At 56.5% G+C, this 19,627-nt stretch overlaps 1 protein-coding gene across 3 annotated transcripts; it reads left to right on the top strand.

The window, feature by feature from the left end:
- Positions 1–593: 593 nt before the first annotated feature.
- On the top strand, positions 594–12,037 carry OTUB1 (OTU deubiquitinase, ubiquitin aldehyde binding 1). 3 transcript variants are annotated; one of them, XM_053278518.1, is made up of 7 exons: positions 594–819; positions 5,851–5,912; positions 7,924–8,022; positions 8,915–9,033; positions 9,570–9,654; positions 10,543–10,737; positions 11,609–12,037. In XM_053278518.1, the coding sequence occupies exons 1-7, from the start codon at positions 765–767 to the stop codon at positions 11,804–11,806; spliced, it is 813 nt and encodes a 270-aa protein (XP_053134493.1). In that variant the 5' UTR covers positions 594–764; the 3' UTR covers positions 11,807–12,037. The 3 variants fall into 3 exon arrangements, with proteins under 3 accessions (XP_053134493.1, XP_053134492.1, XP_053134491.1); XM_053278517.1 differs by lacking the exon at positions 594–819 and adding an exon at positions 4,946–5,288; XM_053278516.1 differs by lacking the exon at positions 594–819 and adding an exon at positions 4,946–5,312.
- Positions 12,038–19,627: the final 7,590 nt, after the last annotated feature.

Here is a 19,627-nt window from a genome sequence, read left to right as displayed (position 1 = left end):
GTGTGTATGAGTCCTAAGAAGAGAATGTGCCTCGTAGGTTGTATTGGCAGTGGCATCATCGCTGATTAAAATCCAAATGCTGGACAATGTCTCTAGGAGCCTCCAGCTGGCTCTCATAAACGTATTTATGTCCTGTCTTATTTTTGCTGCTGCTGTCCTATTTGAAAGGGTCAGGTGGTCACGGTTCATCTGACCTACGAGGCGTGCAATGGGGCCATCCACAGTGCAAGCTTTTGAGTCCAGCAGAGCTCTTCCTCGCCGAGGGATGCTCCCCTCCTTGCCCAGGCGGGGGAGTGAGGGATGTGGTACCACCATCACCACCTACTAAATAAAACTATTTACAGTTTTAAATAATGTTAATACCCGGTTTTAAAGGTTGTTAATCTTTTAAATGATTTTAATTGTAAACTGCCCAGAGATGCAAGTTCTGGGCAGTATAGAAATATTTTAAATAAATACATAAATAAAAATAATATGGCAACCCTATTGGCCTGGCTGGGTGCATGACGTCATGGCGGGGGCGTGACGTCGTTGCAGCCCCTGCCTGTGCTGTGATGGCGTCACAGGCGCCGTGCTGACCGGGTGGTTGTCTCTGGGTGGCGGGGGCTGCTTCTCCTCCCCCTGCGGCCTGAGGGTGGCGTGGGAGGGGGGAGGCGGTTGCTAGGGCGGTTGCTAGGGAGGCCCGAGAAAGGGCCGCTTCCGGCACGCTTCGGCTGCGGCGACCCGGAAGTGCTTCCTGGCGGGGTTGCGGCAGCAGCGCGAAGATGGCGGCGGAGGAGCCTCAGCAGCAGCCGGAGCCCCTCGGCGGCGACACGGACGGTGAGGCGGGCCGCGCCCGGGCCCCACCCTGGGGGGCCTCCCCCGCGGCGGCGCCCTCCTCGCCTTCGCGGGGCCCGCGGGTCTCCAGGGGGACGCCCCGCGCCCAACCCGCCCGGCCAGGCGCCCCCTCCGCCCCTGCCCGGCCCACCCTGGCTAGGCCTCGCGGGCGGTCGCCCTGGCAACGGGCCCCGCCGGTCTCCCGGGAAACGCGGCCCGCGCCCCGCAGGGGAGGGGGCTAGGAGGGGCCAGGGCCTGGCCTGCCGGGGGGCTGCCGCTGCTCCGGGCTGGCTGCAGGGGGCTCTCCCGGCGGCGGCCCTGTCCAGGGGCGGCCTGGTGTCTGCCTGCGGCCGGGGTCCAGAAGCCCGCCCCGGGCCCGGGCCACCCGTGCGCCCTCCCAGGCGCGCCCTGGCCGGCTCCGTCCGTCTTCTTCGATGGCGCCCCTCAGGCCGCCCGGGGCGGGAAGGGGCCCCTGGGAGCGACCCGCCCGGGGGGTGCTGCCGCCCAGAGCCCAACTCCTTCCTTCCACCCAGAGCTGGGCAGCACCAGAGAGAGGCCTGGCCCCCGAGGGAGGGAGGGAGGGAGGGCGCTGCTGCTGCTGCTGGGGTGGCTTTGGAGGGAGGGAGGGAGGGGGCTCGGAGTGGCCGCCGGGCATGGGGAGGGAGATTGCGGGGGAGGAGGACCTCCAAGAGTGGCTTCAGGCCCAGCCGGCGTGGCCGCCCTGGCGTGCTAGGGGGCCCTCTTGAGTCTGTTTCCGGGGAGTTGCTCTCTTGGTCTGGGCAGCAGGAAACCTTGAGGCATCTGGCAGCATCTTCAAAAGGGCAGCACACACTGCTATGAGGACAGGCGCGCCCACCAAGAGCCGCTCTGCCTTAAAAGAGTTCACCTTGTATGGCCAACCAGAAAAGCAAGAAGCTTTCCGAAGCCCTGATGACCTAAGTTCATTTGAGGCTAGAGTGGCATGTTCCAGGGATACATACAAACCATAGGTAGCAGTGTTGGTCCAGTCGCAAGATTAAAAAGGGATCTAATCCTTTTTAATCTTAAACAAAGATTTAAAAGGTATTGCCCTTCTGGAAATGCCAGATGTGTCGCTGTAAGTCTGTTACTGCAAAAACAAGGAGGAGGAATCCAGTGGTACCGAAAAGGTGAACCGATTTGCTGGGCCATTCTGTGCGTGCTTACTCAGAAGCGAGTCCCATTGTGTTCAGTGAGACTTAATTGCTAGTAACAATATTTAGGACTGCCTCCTGATTTGTGGCAGAGTCTTTGATGGGTTACAGCCCACTTTGTCAGTTGCATGAAATTCTGTGCTAAGTAGAAGATGATGATGATGATTATTACACACACACACATAAACAGTGAAGCCAAAGGGCCATGACATGAAAGAGAATGTGTTCCTATGCAAAGCTCAAACATTTACAAGAAATCATCTGTAACAGCAACAAATAAATAAAATAATAGTGCACAACCATTGAGAATAAACAGAATCTTCTTGGCTTTGCAATGCTAATTTAAAGCCTGTAGTGAACCTGAGAGTGAACCTGAGTCGGTCTTGCTTGTCAAAGTGAACCAAGATGCTTAAGTACCTTGTGGTTTTGCTGGTCAATGACCGAATAAACTTATAACTAACCTTGTGGCACCCGCACCTTGCAGCTTTTATTGTGGCAGTCACTATTCATGAATCACAGCCCTCTTGTGTCTGCTTTCATGGGCTTTGGCCCATGAATCATTTGTGCCACAGTAAATTTGTTAAGTCTCCAAGGTGCTGCCAGACCCTTTATGGCAGGGTTTCTTAACCTTGGACCCCCAGATGTTGTTGGACTACAACTCCCATCATTCTTGGCCACAAAGGCCATGTTTGGGGAGGATGGGAGTTGTAGTCCACAACATCTGAGGGCCCAAGGTTAAGAAACCCTGCCTCATGGTAATGCCACTTTTAGCATGTATGGAACACTCTTAAAATTAAGATGGGAAGAGATTTCACAGGCCAGATTTCTGGTGAAATTCCAGTCGTCCTACTTTTTGCATCTTCAGAAGTGGGTAATCACCTGTGACAGCCATGCTCTTTCAATAAAGCCATGTTCAGTTAATTAGCCTTAAAGTTGCAATTAGACATTCTCTTTTAAAAAATGTCTAAAGACTGACACTGCTACCCTTGCATGATTATCAATATACATGGCACTTTAGTATTTGTGTATGTGTTTATGCTACTGGATTATCCCAAGGATTCACAAAGTCATGTACAGCAACCACACAGATAAATACAGTTTAAAACACCCTTTAAAAATATTAACACAGATCTATCACTAATATTAAAGCAGAAGGCTCGAAACCAGCTCTGCATCTGGCAAATGTCTGTTTAAAGAGAGAGGCTTTTACAGCTTGGTGAAAGGCTGCTGAAGAGCAGGGCCTGCTGGATCTTTGGGGGGAGCGGGTTCTGTAACTTTGGGGCCATCACCAAGAAGGCCCTGTTCAGGGGTCACTGCCAACCAAACCTCTGAGGGTCCCAGAGCAGGGGCAACTCTGTCCTGATAGGAACCAGGCATCTTTTGCTGAGATCATTGAGTGTTGCCTTGAAACCTGTGACATGCACTGATCCCTGGCTGTGTCTGAGAGTACTTGATGGCCTCTCACCCCGGCGGCTGGCTGCTTCAGACATGGCCAGCTGTCTGGAGGTTGTGCTTAAGCTCGTTCTTGGGCCTTGGCTGTGGCAGTCACTTTATGGTTGGGAAGAGGGGAGGCATTAATCTATGCTCTGCATCCTCCAACTGCGTTCATGGTTTGTGCTGATGGCTCCCTGTCTCCCCCTCTTCTACTCTAGAAAACTTGTTTTTGAAATAGAGTTTTGATACGATTGCATTGCCCTGAGTGGCAGTTGGTCAGGGTTGCCAGCTTCTTAGTGGCCCTGCTCCTGTGTTTTTAAGCACCCAGAAACTAAGCAGGCTAAGTTTCCCCCTTGTATTGCCATGCTGGGAAAAGCTTCGCCTGCTGAATCTCTTGAGTGTTCAGATGCTGTCAAAGGCACATTCACACGGCTGCGAAAGAAGTTGGCAACCCTAGGTGGAAGTCTTGTTGTAAAACTGAGAACTGCTCATGCTCAGATTCCTAGGAGCAACACTTCTCTTTATCTTCGTTTAAAGCATTTCTCTACAGACCTTTGGGATGGCTTTTCCTGTGCAGCCAACAATATTTGGAAGGGTTGACTGTGCACAGAGAGAAACAAACATTTCAGCTGCTCCATGCAGGCAGTGTTCATATTTTTGAGTTTTGTGTGAGCTACCTGGGATTTTTGCTGTATAAGTTGTCAGAGGGTCAGAAATGTTGCCCTTGGTCTTTCTTGCAAGGAGCTGCTCAAAGCTCTGTGTGCCACAGATTCAGACTGGTTCAATAGACATTCCTTCTCCCCAGTTCTGTGAGGGTCAGTAGTGCCCAGACCTTTTTTGGTATACAACTGGTATAAAATGGAGATAAATTCTTTAAATGGTCCCTGGTGGGGCCTGCTTGTGCTCCATCAGCCTGCCTCTGGGCCTCACTGACTGTAGAAACAGCGGAAGCTGCCTTCTGCTGAGTCAGGCCTTGGGTCCCTCTAGCTCAAGATGGTCTACTCTGACTGGCAGTGTCAGAGCATTTCAGGCAAGCATCCTTCCCTATTCTCACTGAATCTGCTGCCAGTGCTTGAATCCAAGACCTGTAAAGTGGGTGCTGTACTACGGCCCCATTTCCTAAATTGAAGGAGGGTGAGAGGGGGCCCTGAACCCCAAATCCTTCCTGCTGGGGTTTTCAAGCCCCTGGCTACCCAAGAGCAATGAAGTGCTTTTTCCAGGCCCTGGAGATGCTTAAGGTACTTGGTACCTCAGATTGCCACCTGGAGTTGTGATGTCAGCTCTCTGACCTAGTTTGCCTAGTGCGTGGCAGCCCCCCCAGCCCCCCCACTCCTCTAACCAGCCTTGCACGGAGCTCCTGTCCTTCCGAGAGTCCTCTAATGCATCTTTGGCCCCAAATCTGGGCGGCGTGTTGGCTGGTCCAGTTTTGGAGGGGAATCCCGGGTGGAGTGTCTCCAGTTTCGGCCCCCTTTCTATCACTGGGCGGGGGGGGGGGGCAGATTGCAGCCTGCAACCCAACTGCAAGAGAAGGACTTGCAATGGTCTCACTGAGGAAGCCGAGCGCCTCCCCGCCGATGATGTATGAGATGGAGCGGCCCCAGGACGCTCTCTCGGTTGTCTGCAGTGTTGGCAGCTGCTGTGAGCAGATGATGACGAGGGGGGAAGTGTATGAAAGCCGGTGTCTGGCAGTGTTGCAGAGCAGAAAGACTCCACGCAGGCTGTGCCGGAGAGTGGCGGGGTGGGGGGTGCAGGCTGGCGATAAAAGGGAGGCCAGTTCCCCGCAGGTTGCTATCCAGCGGAACTTGCCGTCTAATGAGGCAGGGATGATGGGCTGCTTTTCTGGCGCTCAGGGTCGCGAACGTTTTGGTGAGCAGAACGGTTGCTGCCGAGGTGTGTGTGACTTGCTGCGTGTCCTTCACAGAACTGGCACAGCGTTTCTCAAGAGGGCTGGTGGGACGGGGTGGGGGGGAGCGTTGAGTTAGATGGTGGTGGACGGTGGGGGGAGTTGGGTGATGGTTAAGCAGCTTGGTGGGCCTTCTGACGTTGTAGCCCCCCCAGGCTGCCAAACGGGAATATGAGGGAGGAGAAAGTGACGGTCAAAAAGCACTCTGTATCACCCAGGAAGACCTCCGCGTCTCTGCAGGATGGCCCTTGCAAAGCTTGGCTGTGTAGCGTTTGGAATCAGCAAAGCTGAAAAGGGGAATGGATTTGTGTGCCCCCTTAAAACAGGTCTTTTAACTTGGTTGCTGTTAGGTTTCAAGGCTCTCTCCCGAACCCCTTGCCTAGGAACCTGGGCTTCATTTTGTGTGTTAGCTGTACTGCAGAACAGCAGGTTTGTCCTCCTTCACGTTTAGTGCAGGGAGGCAGTGGTGACAAGACCAAGCTGGTGTGCAGGGGCCCTTTTCTCATCCGGATTCCTCTCTTTCAGGAGTGAATTGCTTGGCCTACGATGAAGCCATCATGGCCCAACAGGACCGCATTCAGCAGGAGGTGAGCGCTCGGGAGCCCTGAGCTCGGCCTGCATGGCCCTGCCTGCTTTGAGTTGGGGTGCTGGGTAGGACCAGCAAAGGGGCCAGGAGCCCAGAACTGCCGTGGGGTCACGGCTAGGGAGTAGGCAATTGGGGAGTACCGGCGTTTGGATCCCTGCAGCCAGTCTCTCTTCTTCGGCCCAACCTACCTCTCTGAAATAAAAGAGGGGAGGCAGAATTGTGCGTGTCACCCCCTTGCAGCTCCTTGGAGGAAGGGCAGGATAGTCAGGAAGGGAACGCAGTTCTTCTGCATTGTGACTGTGCTGCTTAAAGCATTCCTGGCTGGCTGGTCCTGTGAAGCCAGTGCTGTCCACAAACATTGTCGTCATGGTTTAAATCCGCAGTTTGCCTGGTCTAAAAGGTTCAGAGCGAGTGTGCTGCTGCTGCTGCTGCTCCAGCCTCCACCTCCAGCTCCTTGAATCACACCAGGCGGTCCTGGAACTTCACCTCCCATGAGGTAGCTCTCCGCATGACAACCAGGCTGTCACAAAATGCCTGGAGCCCTTTGGCTTTTCTCCCAGACCCACTGAAATCCGCCCAGTGTTAACGGAGTGCCCCTGCCCCTCGCAGTTGTTACCTTGCTTTGGCTTCTAGCTGCTTGGGGACTGGTAGTGGAGGGGGTGATGCAAGTTCTCTCTGGCATTGCGTCTGTGATGGTCCATTCACACATTTAAGCAGGGTGGATTGGGTTCATTTTAATTGCCAAGGGTTAAAAGGGCTGTTCTAAATGGGAAAAGAAAACCAGTATCCTAGTTCATCTAGTTCCCAGGTTGTGCTAGCCAGGAGCCATCACAGTTCAGACATACCTGTTGGCAACGGAAATGGAACTTTGATGCTGCATATCCAGCATAACCCCGAGCCCCTGGGGGTGCCGCTCATGAGCCTTTTAGACCATGGAATTGAGACATACGTGCTGTGGGGAACAATGTTGAAATCCAGGCTGCCTGCGTAGTTCACTGTCTCTGCCTGTGCAAACACTGAGCAAGATCCTTGACTGGAAGACGCAGTGCTGAGAAGGGTCAGGCGTAGAGCCTTGTCGTCACAGGGCAGTGTTTTGCCAGGACAAGGAGAGCAATTGTCTGTGCTGTCGGGTTGACAGTGTTGTCTGTTCACAATGTGCACAATTAGAACTACAGTATCTAGTCTCCCCACCAGTGACGATGCCGGGCCTCCCAAGCCACTGGGTCTTGCTTCAGTTCCTTCTTTTTTGTCGCATAGCTTAAAACTTGCGCTTCCTTGTAGATTGGGGGTTCCCAGACTTGGGTTCTGAGAGGTTGTGGGACTAGAGCTACCACCACCACCAAAGGGGACTGTGGGAGTTGTAGTCCCTACAACATCTGGAGAGCCAGAGATGGGAGCCCCTGAGGTTAAAGAGCCAGCCAGGGGCGGGAGAGGCGACCCCTGGGGTCTGGCACAATGGATCACGGGCTTGAGCAGAGGTCATGGATTCCGTGTTGGGAGATCATGCCGTAGACTGGAGTCGGTCTGCCGTGCTTTCAAGAATCCTTTTGAACCAGGTTTCTTTTTCATGGGCTTAGTATAAAGGAAGCCTGTAACTGTTACCTGATTTAAATGAAATAAAATCTGTGTTTGTTTTGATAGGATGGTTTTTACCCACCCTGCTTTCAAGTCATTGCTTGATGTTGCAGTTGTGGTTATCTTGTGGTTGGCTTGGGTCCAAAGGGGGCCCTTTTGCTAGTGGGAAGCCATTTCGGCAGCTCGTGTGTAACACAAGCTCATTTCCAACCCATTTGTGGCCTAGCGGATTTGCCCTTGCACTCCAGCTCACAGAACAGCATATTGTCCGCCTCTGCGTCCTCTCGCTCTTCTTTGGACCCAAGCCATTACTGCTCTTACTCCATTTATTCCTGTCCTGCTTTTACCCCTGCAGGGCCACCCTCTCTGATTTGGGCAGTGGCAGTGGTTCTCCCTCTGACTCTCCAGGTTTTAGACTCTGGTGTGTTCCTTTGCAGATTGCTGTCCAAAACCCCCTCGTCTCGGAAAGGATGGAATTGACAGTTCTGTACAAAGAATACGCAGATGACGACCACGTCTATCAGCAGAAGATCAAGGCAAGCAGATGGCCGAATGCCACGTGGTTGAGGGGTTGGCACGCTTATGGAGAGAGCCTGAAAATGTAGGGCTTTTTGGTTTGTTGAAAAGGCAACTAAGAGTGGGGCATTATCGAGGCATATCACATTATGCATAGTGTGGTTAGAAAGAAGACATTTTCTCCCCCTCTCAGACCTCCTCAGGATGCCCCCATCTAATGGATGGGCAGTAGATGCAGGACAGATACCAGAAAGGATTCATTCACACAACACATCATTGACTTCTGGAACTCGCTGCCACAGGATGTGCTGATGGCCGTTGGCTTAGGTGGCTTTAAAAGGGAGTTAGACAAACCTCTTAACAAGTCTACCAACGGCAACCAGTTGTAAACACTATATGGAACCTCTGTGTTCGGGGCAGCCTACCTCTGAACATCAGGCGTTGAGGATGAAAAGTGGAGGTTGGGGGGAGGCTGTTTGCCTTCAAACTCTGCTCATGGGCTTCTCGGAAGTATCTGTATGAAGCAGGAGCCTGGACTAGATGGTCCAGCAGGGCTTTTCTTCTGTTAGGGATGGGCTGAAGGGAGAGTAGCGCAGGAGCCATAACTGGTGGGGAGAGGGGAGTTCAGGATGGAGATGTACCCTGACTCCCCTCTCTCCTCTGGCTGTGTGTTGGGCAGAAGGAGCAGGGGGGCTGGGAAGCGTGGGTCAGGCTGAAGGAACCAGGCTGCCGCGTGAGCTCTGCGCGGGGCCTCCTTTCCCAGACAGGGTGTCCAATGGGTAGTTTGTGTGCCTTGATGTGCGTAGGGCAGGTCGCACCACACAGACAGAGGAAGGCAGCGTCTGGCCTTGCAGCTGTGGCTCCCAGGCCAACCAGAGGCCAACCCTTCTCTTCTCCCCCTCCCCTGCCTAGGATCTGCTAAAGAAGTATTCGTACATCCGGAAGACGAGGCCAGATGGCAACTGCTTCTACCGGGCATTTGGCTTCTCCCACCTGGAAGCTCTGCTGGAGGATGGCAAGGAGCTGCAGCGGTCAGTGGCAGGGGGGACGTGGGGGGACGTGGGTGTGTGTGTGTGTGTGTCTGGCTGCTGAGTTCATGCCGGCAAGCAGGCGTGTGGAATGTGGAGCATATTTGGTGCCTGAACTGAAGCATCTCCTGCCATTTTCAGGACATCCAAGAAGAATCCCAATGCTATATACTAGTATTTTAATATCATAGCAATCAAACCGGATGGTTGAAAATTATCCAGACTAGGTTGCATGTCATAAGTCCAACTCAGTGCCTCTCTTTAATTACAGTATATAGATGCGTTGATATGGATTTATCATATACAGCCTAGTCTGGATAATTTTCAACCATCCAGTTTTATTGCTGTGATATTGAAATACTAGTATATGGCATTGGGATTCTTCTTGGATGTCTTGATATTGTCAAATCCAAACAGGGTTTTGTTTTCTGCCATTTTCAGCCTGGCATTGTTGTTTGGGCCCTGGGTTTTCTGCTGCGGGATGATTCCATTTGTCTTTTTCTCCCCCACCCTGCTGCAATTCTCCTCCGTGCCCGCAGCTTCAAAGAGGTGGCCGCCCAAAGCAAGGACGTGCTGGTTTCGCAAGGCTTCACGGAATTCACCATAGAGGATTTCCACAACACGGTAAGGAGGTGTCCTGGGAGACCTGCAGAGCTTGGGAATTGGGGGTGTGACCGTTAAGGCATCCGTTCTTGCTCTTTTGCGCTCATAGCCTGTTGCTCTGCTCTTGATGCCTCCTGAAGCATCTCTTTACTGTCCAGAGGAACGTGCTTTCAAAGCGATGGCGCCTTTCCCGACACATTAAACTTCAGGTTGGCCACCTTGAGTTAAAGCCAACGGTGGAACTTGGCACAGAGATGACACTAACTGCAGTGAAAGGGGGAAGGGTGGAGCAGAACGGAAGACGCGGGGGGGCATGGCGTCTGCTCAGTGTACTGGACCCCCACCCCCCACAACACCAGCAAGTCTTCTCGTGATCAGGAATTACACACACACACCCCACCCACGGCAGCAGCCTCTCCCTGCATCTTGCAGTTAGGCTAGGCATGGTAGAGGTCTGTGTTGTTGTACACCGCCCAGAGCCTTTGGATGGATAGGGTGGTCTGGAAATGTAATAGATAAATAATTGTGTGGGTAGAAATAGCAGGCCTCCCACTCTCCTTGCCCCAGAACTCAGGGTAACTCAGTGCAGGTGTTGAGCGGCAGCTTCAGGACAGGCAGAGAGGGCTTCCTTCCTCCCAGGGAGCATGACTCGCTTGCAGAATTTGCTGCGGCCGGTTGGGCCCAAGGCCTCTGCTGGCTTAGGGGGCTTTAATGTGGGCTAGAGAGAGAATCGCGGAGGAAAGGAATTGCTGTCTGACGGCAGCTCCTTGCCATGGGAGCTGACTGGAGCCTCCATGCTCAGGGGCAGTGTGTCCACGGAGCTCTGGAGGCCAGCTGCTGAAAGAGGGGTCCCTCCCCTCGCCGCAGGCCCCTGGGGGTGACTCCGCCCTCTGGTTTCTGCCTGGGCAGTTCATGGACCTGATCGAGCAGGTGGAGAAGCAGACCACGGTGCCGGAGCTGCTGGCCTCCTTCAACGACCAGAGCACCTCGGATTACCTCGTGGTGTACCTGCGGCTGCTCACCTCGGGCTACTTGCAGCGCGAGAGCAAGTTTTTTGAGCACTTCATCGAAGGAGGCCGCAACATCAAGGAGTTCTGCCAGCAGGTCAGGCACGTTGCGGGGGCCGGGCGGGGGGGGTGGTGGCTTCCCCCGCCTGGGCGCATCTTGAATGGCTGCCCAGCTCCTGCTTTTCTCTGGAAGCATCTACTCCTCATGGGCAGAGAGGAGCACAGAGAGCCTGATGGGCTAATGCCCAGAGCCGTGAGCAGGGTGTGGCAACCCTTCTGTGTGTGTGTGCGCCGTTTCCAGGATCCTGCTCATCAGAGGGGTCTTTAACCAGGGAAGGCGGACACTTTGCTTTGCTGTCCTTCCCTCCCCCCCCCCACCCATGTAAGAATGTGGGTCCTGGTGCACCGCGTAGGAACAGTGCCCCATTATCGAGGGCAGCGATCTCAGTAAGGGCTTTTTGCAGAGACCATGCAGGTTTGGGTATTGAATGCAGACCTGGAGGCCCAGGGCGGGTGGGTACGTTTCTGCCGAGCATATCCCGCCTTTGCTAGAGGGAGGGCGGTGGGCATCTGGCGCGGCCTCTGGACAGACCCCGCTGCTTAGGTCCCTCTAGCCCAGTCCCGTCTACTCTGACTGGCAGCGGCTCTCCGAGGGCTCGGGGGTCGAGCCTGGGACTTCTTGCAGCAGCCCCTCCAGTCCACACTCTTGACACAGAGGCCAGGGGGAAAGTTTCCATCTACACAGGGCTGTGTGGGTTTTCTGCGTTTGTGGGCTCACGCTGGCAGTTGCGGGATCTAGTGTCGGGAGTTGGCATCCAGGCAACATCCCCGTTAGTTCCCGCCGGGAAAAACCAGGTTTCCAGCCTCCGTGATGACAGCCGGGCTTGGATGTGTGAGCCACAGAGACTGGGGAGCCGCCTCCGCCTCCTCCTGGCCAACGCTGCCTGCGCTTCTCCCGTCTCTTTCAGGAGGTGGAGCCCATGTGCAAGGAGAGCGACCACATCCACATCATCGCGCTGGCCCAGGCCCTCCACGTCTCCATCCTGGTGGAGTACATGGACCGAGGCGAGGGCGGGGCCACCAACCCCCACATCTTCCCCGAGGGCTCGGAGCCCAAAGTGTATCTACTGTACAGACCGGGACACTACGACATCCTGTATAAATAGGGAGGGGAGGGAGGCCACCTGGCTGGTGAGCCAAGCCCCCCCCGGCCCCCCACGTTCCCCGCCCGCCTGCCGGGCAGCGTCCTCGTCTTCTGTGGTTGTAAATGGTGATTGCTCGGGCTGCCGTCTCGCCTCCTCACTGGGTTGGTGGCTATTATATTCCCCCCACCCCACCCGTTTTGTTGTTCCACTCACTCTTCTGTGTTTTATTAAAGGGGATGCTAGTGAAACGGTCTCGAGTGCCTGTAGCCTCTCTTTGGGGCAGGAGCCCTTCCTCTCCTGCCCCCTGTGTTTTTTTGGGGGGGGCTGGCTGGATGCAAAGCCCCCACCCCCACCCCCGGCTCATGTTTTGGGGCCAGTGGCTCTGCGTGCCTGGGCCCAGCACACCAGTGTGGAATCTGGCAGTCGCCTGTGGCAGCCCAGCAGCGAGAGCAGCTCTTGAGACTGCAGCGAGGGAAGCCTGTGGAGACGGGGCAGCGCTTGGGGCCCGGAGGAGGGCTGGAGCGAGAGCAGCCGGCAGCTTGTGGCAGAGGTCAGTCTTCCTCGTCTCGCCCTTCGGTGGGGAGCCGAGCGCGGTGGCTGGGCCCGGCGGAAGGGAGCTTTCCTGGCCAAGGCCAGACGGGAGCCTCTTGAGGCAAGTGGATCAGGCCTGCTGCTGCGGAGGGCTCCGTTGGGGGCTGCCCAGGCCAGCCTCAGCTGCTGCCAGTTTCAGGAGGCCCGTGGGCCGAGGAGGTGGCCTGCCCTGGGTGGGCTCTTGACCAGCTGGGGCAGGGGCGGGCAAGCAGGGCCCTCCAGCTGTGGTGAGCCAGCAGTCCATGGTGTGTGTGCTGTGGGGGGGGGGAGTCGTAACTGGGCAGCTGCTGGAGGGCCCCCTTTGCCACCCCTGCCCCAGGGGCTGGCCTGTGTGTGGAGAAGGGCCGCCTGGGCAAGTCCTGAGGGGCTCCACCTCAGGGGGTGGGGGCGGGTGTGTGGGAAGGCCAGGAGGCTCTCCGCTCCCCCCCATGGAGAATCCCTTCCGAGCGGGTTGCTTGCAACTCCCTTGGCCACGGTTGGGGGTGGGGGGGGCAGAGGGTCCGCCTTCGGCCTGGCCCATCCTCCCTCGCCGGCCATTTCTCTGGGCCCGCCCGCCCTCCCTCCCCTCCAGCTGATCCTTATTCTGCCCATGCCTCTTCCTGCGATAGTGGAGTCTCTGCGGAGCTCTGTGTGTGTGTGTGTGTGTGTGTGAGAGAGAGAGACCAGGAATCGCTGTTTGGGTTCTCTGGGAGAGAGCCTGGAGGAATCCATTAATCCAGCCTCGGCCCCGCACACGGCCAACCGGGCTCTGTGGGCATCGGCCCCCTGGTGGCGCCCTCCTTTGGCCGGGAGCCGGCTGTCTTTGCTCCAGGCAGTGTGTGTCTGTGTGTGGGTGTTGTGTGTCTTCCTGTCTGGAGTGCCAGCTCCTTCCAGACAAGGAGATTCCTGGCCCCTGCTCAGGCGGCCTTGTGCCACTGAGGTTTGTGCGGGGAAGGCGGCCCGCCAGGTGGCAGGCAGGCTGCTTCCTGCAAGCAACTCGGCGGGCTTGGTACCCTTTATTGCAGCCGCCTCCCCTGCCCCTCTCCCCTCCAAGGTGTTGGCTTGTGGCTTGTTGGGCTGTTCCGCGCCAGGCCCGCTCAGAGCTGGGAGTGGGGGCCCTCGCAGGCGTCCGCTGGGAAGAGAGAGGCAGGAGAGGTGACCTGCCGCCCCACAGCCCAAAGGGGGGGCATCTCCGAAAGACCCTCCCCCTGCCACGGCCCAGAGGAGACTGCGTCCAGCGACTCGCCGATGGGGAAGAACCGGGGCAGCTTCTCCTTGTAGATCTCCTCGTCCTTCTCCAAGAAGACACGGAGGGTGAGTCGGTCAACCTGCCGGAGAGGGGCCAGCCCCCCACGGCTGGCTGCTCTCGCCTCTGCTCTCCACCCCACCACCTTCCTCCTCCTCGCCATCTCGGTTGGGGCTCCCTCTTCTTTCTCTGAGCTGACTGTGTGTGTGCATGCACAAAGCTAATCAACCATTTCCACAGAGGAGGCTTTTCCAGGAAAGCAACAAGTCGCCAGTGCTTGCTCCTGCCGCAGTTTGCTATGGTAATAAATAAATAATGTTACTCCTAATTCTTACATGGCTGTAGTCCATTATGTGACTCTTTAAGTGGAAGGCTTTCTGTTGTTAAGATGGTGTGTGTGTAGCATATTGGGTTTATTTAGCCCGTTAATGTGAAGCCTTAGAATATTGTATGGAATCTTGTATATTTCCCTTCTAATTCCTTTAATTTGTTAGATGGTAAGCCCTCTGGGGATAGGATGTAAACTGCTTTGAGAACTTTATTTGGTTGAAAAGTGGTATATGAATGATGAACTATGCTGGTCTGTGACTGTAATAAAGATTGATTGATTGATTGAATGATGAATGAATACATGAAGGCATTCACAGCTGCTTCTGTAGAACAGGGTTAGCTCCAAATGTGGGAGGCATTTCTTGGGAGTAACTGAATGGTTTCCAGAGTAACTTGTGTTTTTCCTTACACACCCCGCTTTCTTTGCTGCCGGATCTTGGGCAGTGCTGGGATTCACGTGGCATTCAGGGCCTCCTGCCTCGGGAGGGATGCCCCCAGCCTGGATTCTGCAAGGCGAAGACCACACTCGGGGGTCTGGACCTTTAAATTCTCTCTCCAATTGGGCAAGACCTGTAAGGTCTTTAAATGGCTTTCATCAGAAGCTCATCTGCAGCACAAAGGTGGGGCAGCGGTCTGGGTGCAAATCTTGCCCAGATCCATTTTAGCCAGATAGACCACTGGAAGTTGGAGCCTCCAAGTCCTGAAAGTGTTTCCCCAACAGTTCAAACCGCAGCGGGGAGGAGAGCGGCCCTTCTGGGCTACTTGTCCGGATCTCTGAAGCCAGCCTGACTGCAGGAATGGGGCCAGATCCAGGGCAGGGTGAGCCCACCGGAGGAGTCCCGTATGAGCCCCAGAACCTCCCCCCAGCAGCCCAGAGAGGGCAGTAGGCCAGAATGCTGGCTCGGAAGCAGCAAGCTTGGGATTTGGCAAGAATAAGCTGGATCCCTGTTCCGGGTCAAGTTCCTGCCTTGCCTGCAGCAGCGCCCCAAACTCATCTCAAACAGCCGCGCTGGTAGGGCGGGGCGGTTTGTCGCTTGCAGCGTGAGGGAGGAGAAAGCACGCCTCTACGTAGTGATGTCATATAGCCCCGCCCCCAGCTCGGCGAGATAAGTATTAGTTCCGAAAACATTTGCTCAACAAGCCTAGTGGCAGACTGTGGTAGTCTGCCGCTTGGGATTCCGAAGGTAGGGAGTTCGATTCCCGGCCAGGGCGGTTGGAAAATAAAATAACTTTATTATTATTATTTTTAATCCGCTAGCTGGCAATAAATATAAGGTCGGTTCTTTCCCTGGGTTATGGGCCCTACTCACCTTCTCACCTCAAGCTCGCTCCGCAGCCCCAAATGGGGTCCTGCCAAGGTGGGCCATTTGAGACTGCGCAACTTGCCCAAGGCTACGCAGGTGGCAGGACCCATAACCCGGTGTAACAACCGACCGACTAAAGTAACGGACGATCGCGGCGGCGGCACCCACGGGGATTCGAACCGTCAGCTTCTCGCATCCTAGGCGAGTCGCTTCCCCGCTGCGCCACCACGACCGATACTCTCTACTCAAGTCCTCGAACTCTTGTAGCGCCGACCTGCTGGAAACCACAAAAAAAAAAAATAAATACTTTTTAAGCCTTTTTAAAATAAAATCGAGTTGCTACAAATAACAGCCACTAAATCTCTCTACTTTATTTTTTGTTCCCGTCCCGTCGAGTTTTAAAAAGCCAAGCTGGTTGCTTGTTTCACTCTGCCGCTCTGCTGGGTTAAGTGCAGCAGCAGGAAAATAAAATAAAATCAACCAAAGCTGCCGGGGGGGTGGGGGGGGGTTGCCCGTCAGCTGGGGATCGGGGTGCGCTGCCTCGGGCCATGGAGGCTCCACTGAGCTACGCCGCCCACGGCCGGGCCCCATTGCTTGGGAAAATGCCTGCAGATCCGCACCTGGAGCGCGGAGAGAGACTCGCGCAGGCGCACCTCCCGCCTCCCAGCCAGGCTGCTCCCCCGCCGCAGCACCGCAACAACACCCGACGTGCAGCGAACTGCAGAAGAATCCCTGCCCAGAATCAGCATCAGGGCACAACGACTGAGATCCCACTTTGGGGCCGGGGCTCGCTCAGAGCATCTGCTTGGCAGGCACCAGGTCCCCCGGCCCAACCCCTGATCGCCACCGCATCTTCCAGGGGGGCTGGGAAAGGCCCCTGCAGGGAGATGCGGCCCCTGAAAGCCTGGCAAGATGCTGCCAGTCAGAGTAGACGACAGAGAGCATCTGCTTGGCACGCAGAGGGTCCCAGGTGATCAGGGGTACATACACTGCCTCGGAAGAGGGAGCAGCCGACAAGCAAATCCACTGAAGAAGACCTGTCTGATCTCCGCCCCCCTCGCTCTGCCCCACTGCCATCTCAGCCCATGGCCAGGCCCCATTCCTGGTGCGAATGCCTGCAGATCTGCCTCGGCACACAGAGCGGGAAGAGGGCTGGACGCGCACTCTCCATTTGGGGAAGTCTGTGCTGCGGTTCTAACCTCCCGTTTCCAAGCCACGCCGCACTGCAACACCCGACGTGCCGCGGGCTGCAGCAGCCGAGTTCCCCGACTGAGGAATCCCTGCCCGGATTCATCATCAGGGCACCACGACTGAGATCCCACTACGGGGCCGGTGCTCGCTCAGGGGAAGAGCATCTGCTTGGCAGGCACCAGGTCCTCCCGGGCCCAACCCTTGATCGCCACCGCATCTTCCAGGAGGGCTGGGAAAGGCCCCTGCAGGGAGATGCGGCCCCTGAAACCCTGGCAAGATGCTGCCAGTCACAGTAGACGACAATGAGCGGGACGGGCCAGAGATCGGACTCCGCACACAGCACCAGGCGGCCACCCACTAGGAGCCTAGAGCCGCCGGGAGTCGCAATGCGTTTCTCTCCGGCCAGGCGGCCTAGAGCCTTGTCCAGGAGAGAGCCACGAGGAGCAGCGGCGGGCACCCTCGGCTGCCGCAATCTCCCGGGGGCGCCCCTTTCAGACGTGTGATTACACAGAAGTACACGTGTTGCAAAAAAAAAAGCCGCGCCGAGAAGGCGCCGAAGAAGCGGGGCTCTTAAAGGGGAAGCGCAGGACTGCACGTGCGGGGGGGGCAGGAGGAGAGCCCCCTCCCAGCATGCAGCCCGCCCGCCGCCGCCGCCCCCCCAGTCCTTCGTCATGCACCGGGCGAGTGCCCCCCTCCGCGCCCCCTTACCGGCTCTTCTGGCCTTCCTCCGCCGCCGCCGCCGCCGCCACAAGCGCCTTCCCGGAGCTTCTCTTCTCGTCGTCGACTAGCAAAAGGAATCGTCCGGGCTCCGAATCATCGCGAGAATTCCGCCCGCCACCTCCTCCCCCCCCCGTTGCCCGCCTCAATGGTCTCGTCTCCCGGGCCTGAACGTCCCGGCCCCGCACCAATGAGAACGTCTGCACTAGCGGCGTCACGAGGAGGACGCGACCATTCCTGGGGCGGCAGAGGGGGAGGAGGCGAGGAAGGGGTCAAGGCTGCCCTCTGGCGCCTTGCAGAGTCCAGTGCGGGCTGAAAGCAACGCATGTCTGCTCGCCCAGCCTGGCAGCAGAGGTGGGGTGGAGAGAGAGAGTCTCGCCCCCTTGCAAGGACCCCTCGCTCGGCACCCCCAGGCAGGTGCCTCTTTCTCCCTTGCAGGGCACCCTCCTCCTCCGGGCAGTGGCGACGGGGGTGGCTTCTTCCCGGCCGGCCAGGCAGGAAGCCGAGGAGGGACACTCTCGCCCCTCGGGGCGCAGGGGGTCCTCCTCCTCCTCCTCCTCTGCCGGGGCATCATCAGGCTGGGCAGCAGCAGAGACCCGGCTGCACCCCGCTCTCCCCCCCGCCCCCCCCGCTCAGCTAAGCTGCGGCTTGGTTTTAAGGAAAGGCTCTCACGGTTGGGATGGAGTCGGGTGGTCCCGGGAGTTTTCTTCCGAACCCATCGCTGCTGCTGCTGCTGCTGCTGCTGCTGGGAAAGTGGGCTGGTTTCCTTCCTCGCTGCTCTTCCTTCCTGCTTGCCTTTCGCTCTCCTTCCTTCCTTCTACTCATCTTTTTCTCTTTTCCTTCCTTCCTCCTTTCCTTTTCTCTCTCTCTCTTCCCCTCTCATTTCATTTATCCCTCTGCAAACCACTTTGGGAAAGGTCCTCTCGCTTTCTCTAAAGGCTCCCTGAAGAACAGGGCCAGGGCTGTCCGTGGGGAGCCTTGGCAGGGGGCAGGGCCCCCTTCCAGTCAGTTCTAATGGGGGCTAAGAGGGAGGGGACCAGGGGGTCGCCCTGCTTGCCAGGCCCCAAGGACAGCCTGTGAAGACCTCCACTTCGGACCCCTCTCTCTCTCTCGGAAGCGCGCCTTGGCACTGAAGCTTGCAGGTTCCCCTCTCCTGGCCCTGCCTGCAAGAGCTGGCCTAGCTCAGCGTGGCTCTGGTCATGCGGTTTTCCTTTCAGGGTCCACTGAAGCCTGTGGAGAGGTGGCAGCGCCAGCAACCGGGGGAGCGCTTGGGCCCCGGAGGAGGGATCGGCTGGCAGCTCATGGCAGAGGTCCGTCTTCCTCGAGGGGAGTGGGCGACAAAGTGGCAAATGCGCTTCCGTGTGGGCAAGTGGCAAGTGATGCACATTGGGACAAAAAAACCCAACTTCATGCATACGCTGATGGGATCTGAGCTGTCGGTGACTGACCAGGAGAGGGATCTTGGGGTGGTGGTGGACCGCTCGTTGAAAGCGTCGTCTCAGTGCGCGGCAGCTGTGAAAAAGGCCAGTTCCATGCCGGGGATCATTAGGAAGGGGACTGAAAATAAAATGGCTAATATTCTAATGCCCTTATACAAAACTATGGTGTGGCCACACTTGGAGTACTGCATACAATTCTGGTCACCATATCTAAAAAAGGACATTGTAGAACTGGGAAAGGTGCAGAAGAGGGCAACCAAGGTGATCAGGGGCCTGGAGCACCTTCCTTATGAGGCAAGGCTACAACCCTGGGGCTTTTCAGTTTAGAGAAAAGACAACTGTGGTGGGGACATGACACAGGTCTATAAAATCAGGCATGGAGTGGAGAAAGTGGAGAGAGAGAAATTCTTCTCCCTCTCACATCACACTAGAACCAGGGGTCATCCCATGAAATGGATTGCCAAGAAATTTAGGACCAACAAAAGGAAGTACTTTTTCACGTAACACATAATCAACTTGTGGAATTCTCTGCCATGAGATGTGGTGGCAACAGCCAACAACCTGGATGGCTTCAGGAGGGCTTTGGATAACTTGATGGAGGAGAGGTCTATCAAGGGCTACTAGTCGGAGGGCTATAGGCCATCTCCAGCCTCAAGGCAGGATGCCTCTGAGTACCCGGGGAGTAACAGCGGGAGAGAGGGCCTGCCCTCAACTCCTGCCTGTAGGCTCCCAGCGGCATCTGGTGGGCCAATGTGTGAAACAGGAGGCTGGACTAGATGGGCAACCCTTAGGTGGAGAGCGGTGGCTGGGGCCCAGCAGGAGGAAACTTTCCTGGCCAAGGCCCCTTTGCCACCCCTGCCCCAGGGGCTGGCCTGTGTGTGGAGAAGGGCCGCCTGGGCAAGTCCTGAGGGGCTCCACTTCAGGGGGTGGGGGCGGGTGTGTGGGGAGGCCAGGAGGCTCCCCCCTCCACCCCATGGAGAATCCCTTCCGAGCGGGTTGCTTGCAACTCCCTTGGCCACGGTTGGGGGGCAGAGGGTCCACCTTT

This window comes from Hemicordylus capensis, chromosome 14 (genome assembly GCF_027244095.1).
Source record: "Hemicordylus capensis ecotype Gifberg chromosome 14, rHemCap1.1.pri, whole genome shotgun sequence".
NCBI classification, from domain to species: domain Eukaryota; kingdom Metazoa; phylum Chordata; class Lepidosauria; order Squamata; family Cordylidae; genus Hemicordylus; species Hemicordylus capensis.
This window is presented reverse-complemented; position numbering and strand designations above follow the sequence as displayed.

Bases quoted from the DNA above. Each gene is read 5' to 3' on its own strand.
- OTUB1 (XM_053278516.1), top strand. From the start codon at position 4,961: ATGGTCTCACTGAGGAAGCCGAGCGCCTCCCCGCCGATGATGTATGAG. The intron at 8,023-8,914 runs GCAAGCAGATGG...TCCCCTGCCTAG, and splicing joins TCTATCAGCAGAAGATCAAG to GATCTGCTAAAGAAGTATTC. The intron at 10,738-11,608 runs GTCAGGCACGTT...CGTCTCTTTCAG, and splicing joins TCAAGGAGTTCTGCCAGCAG to GAGGTGGAGCCCATGTGCAA.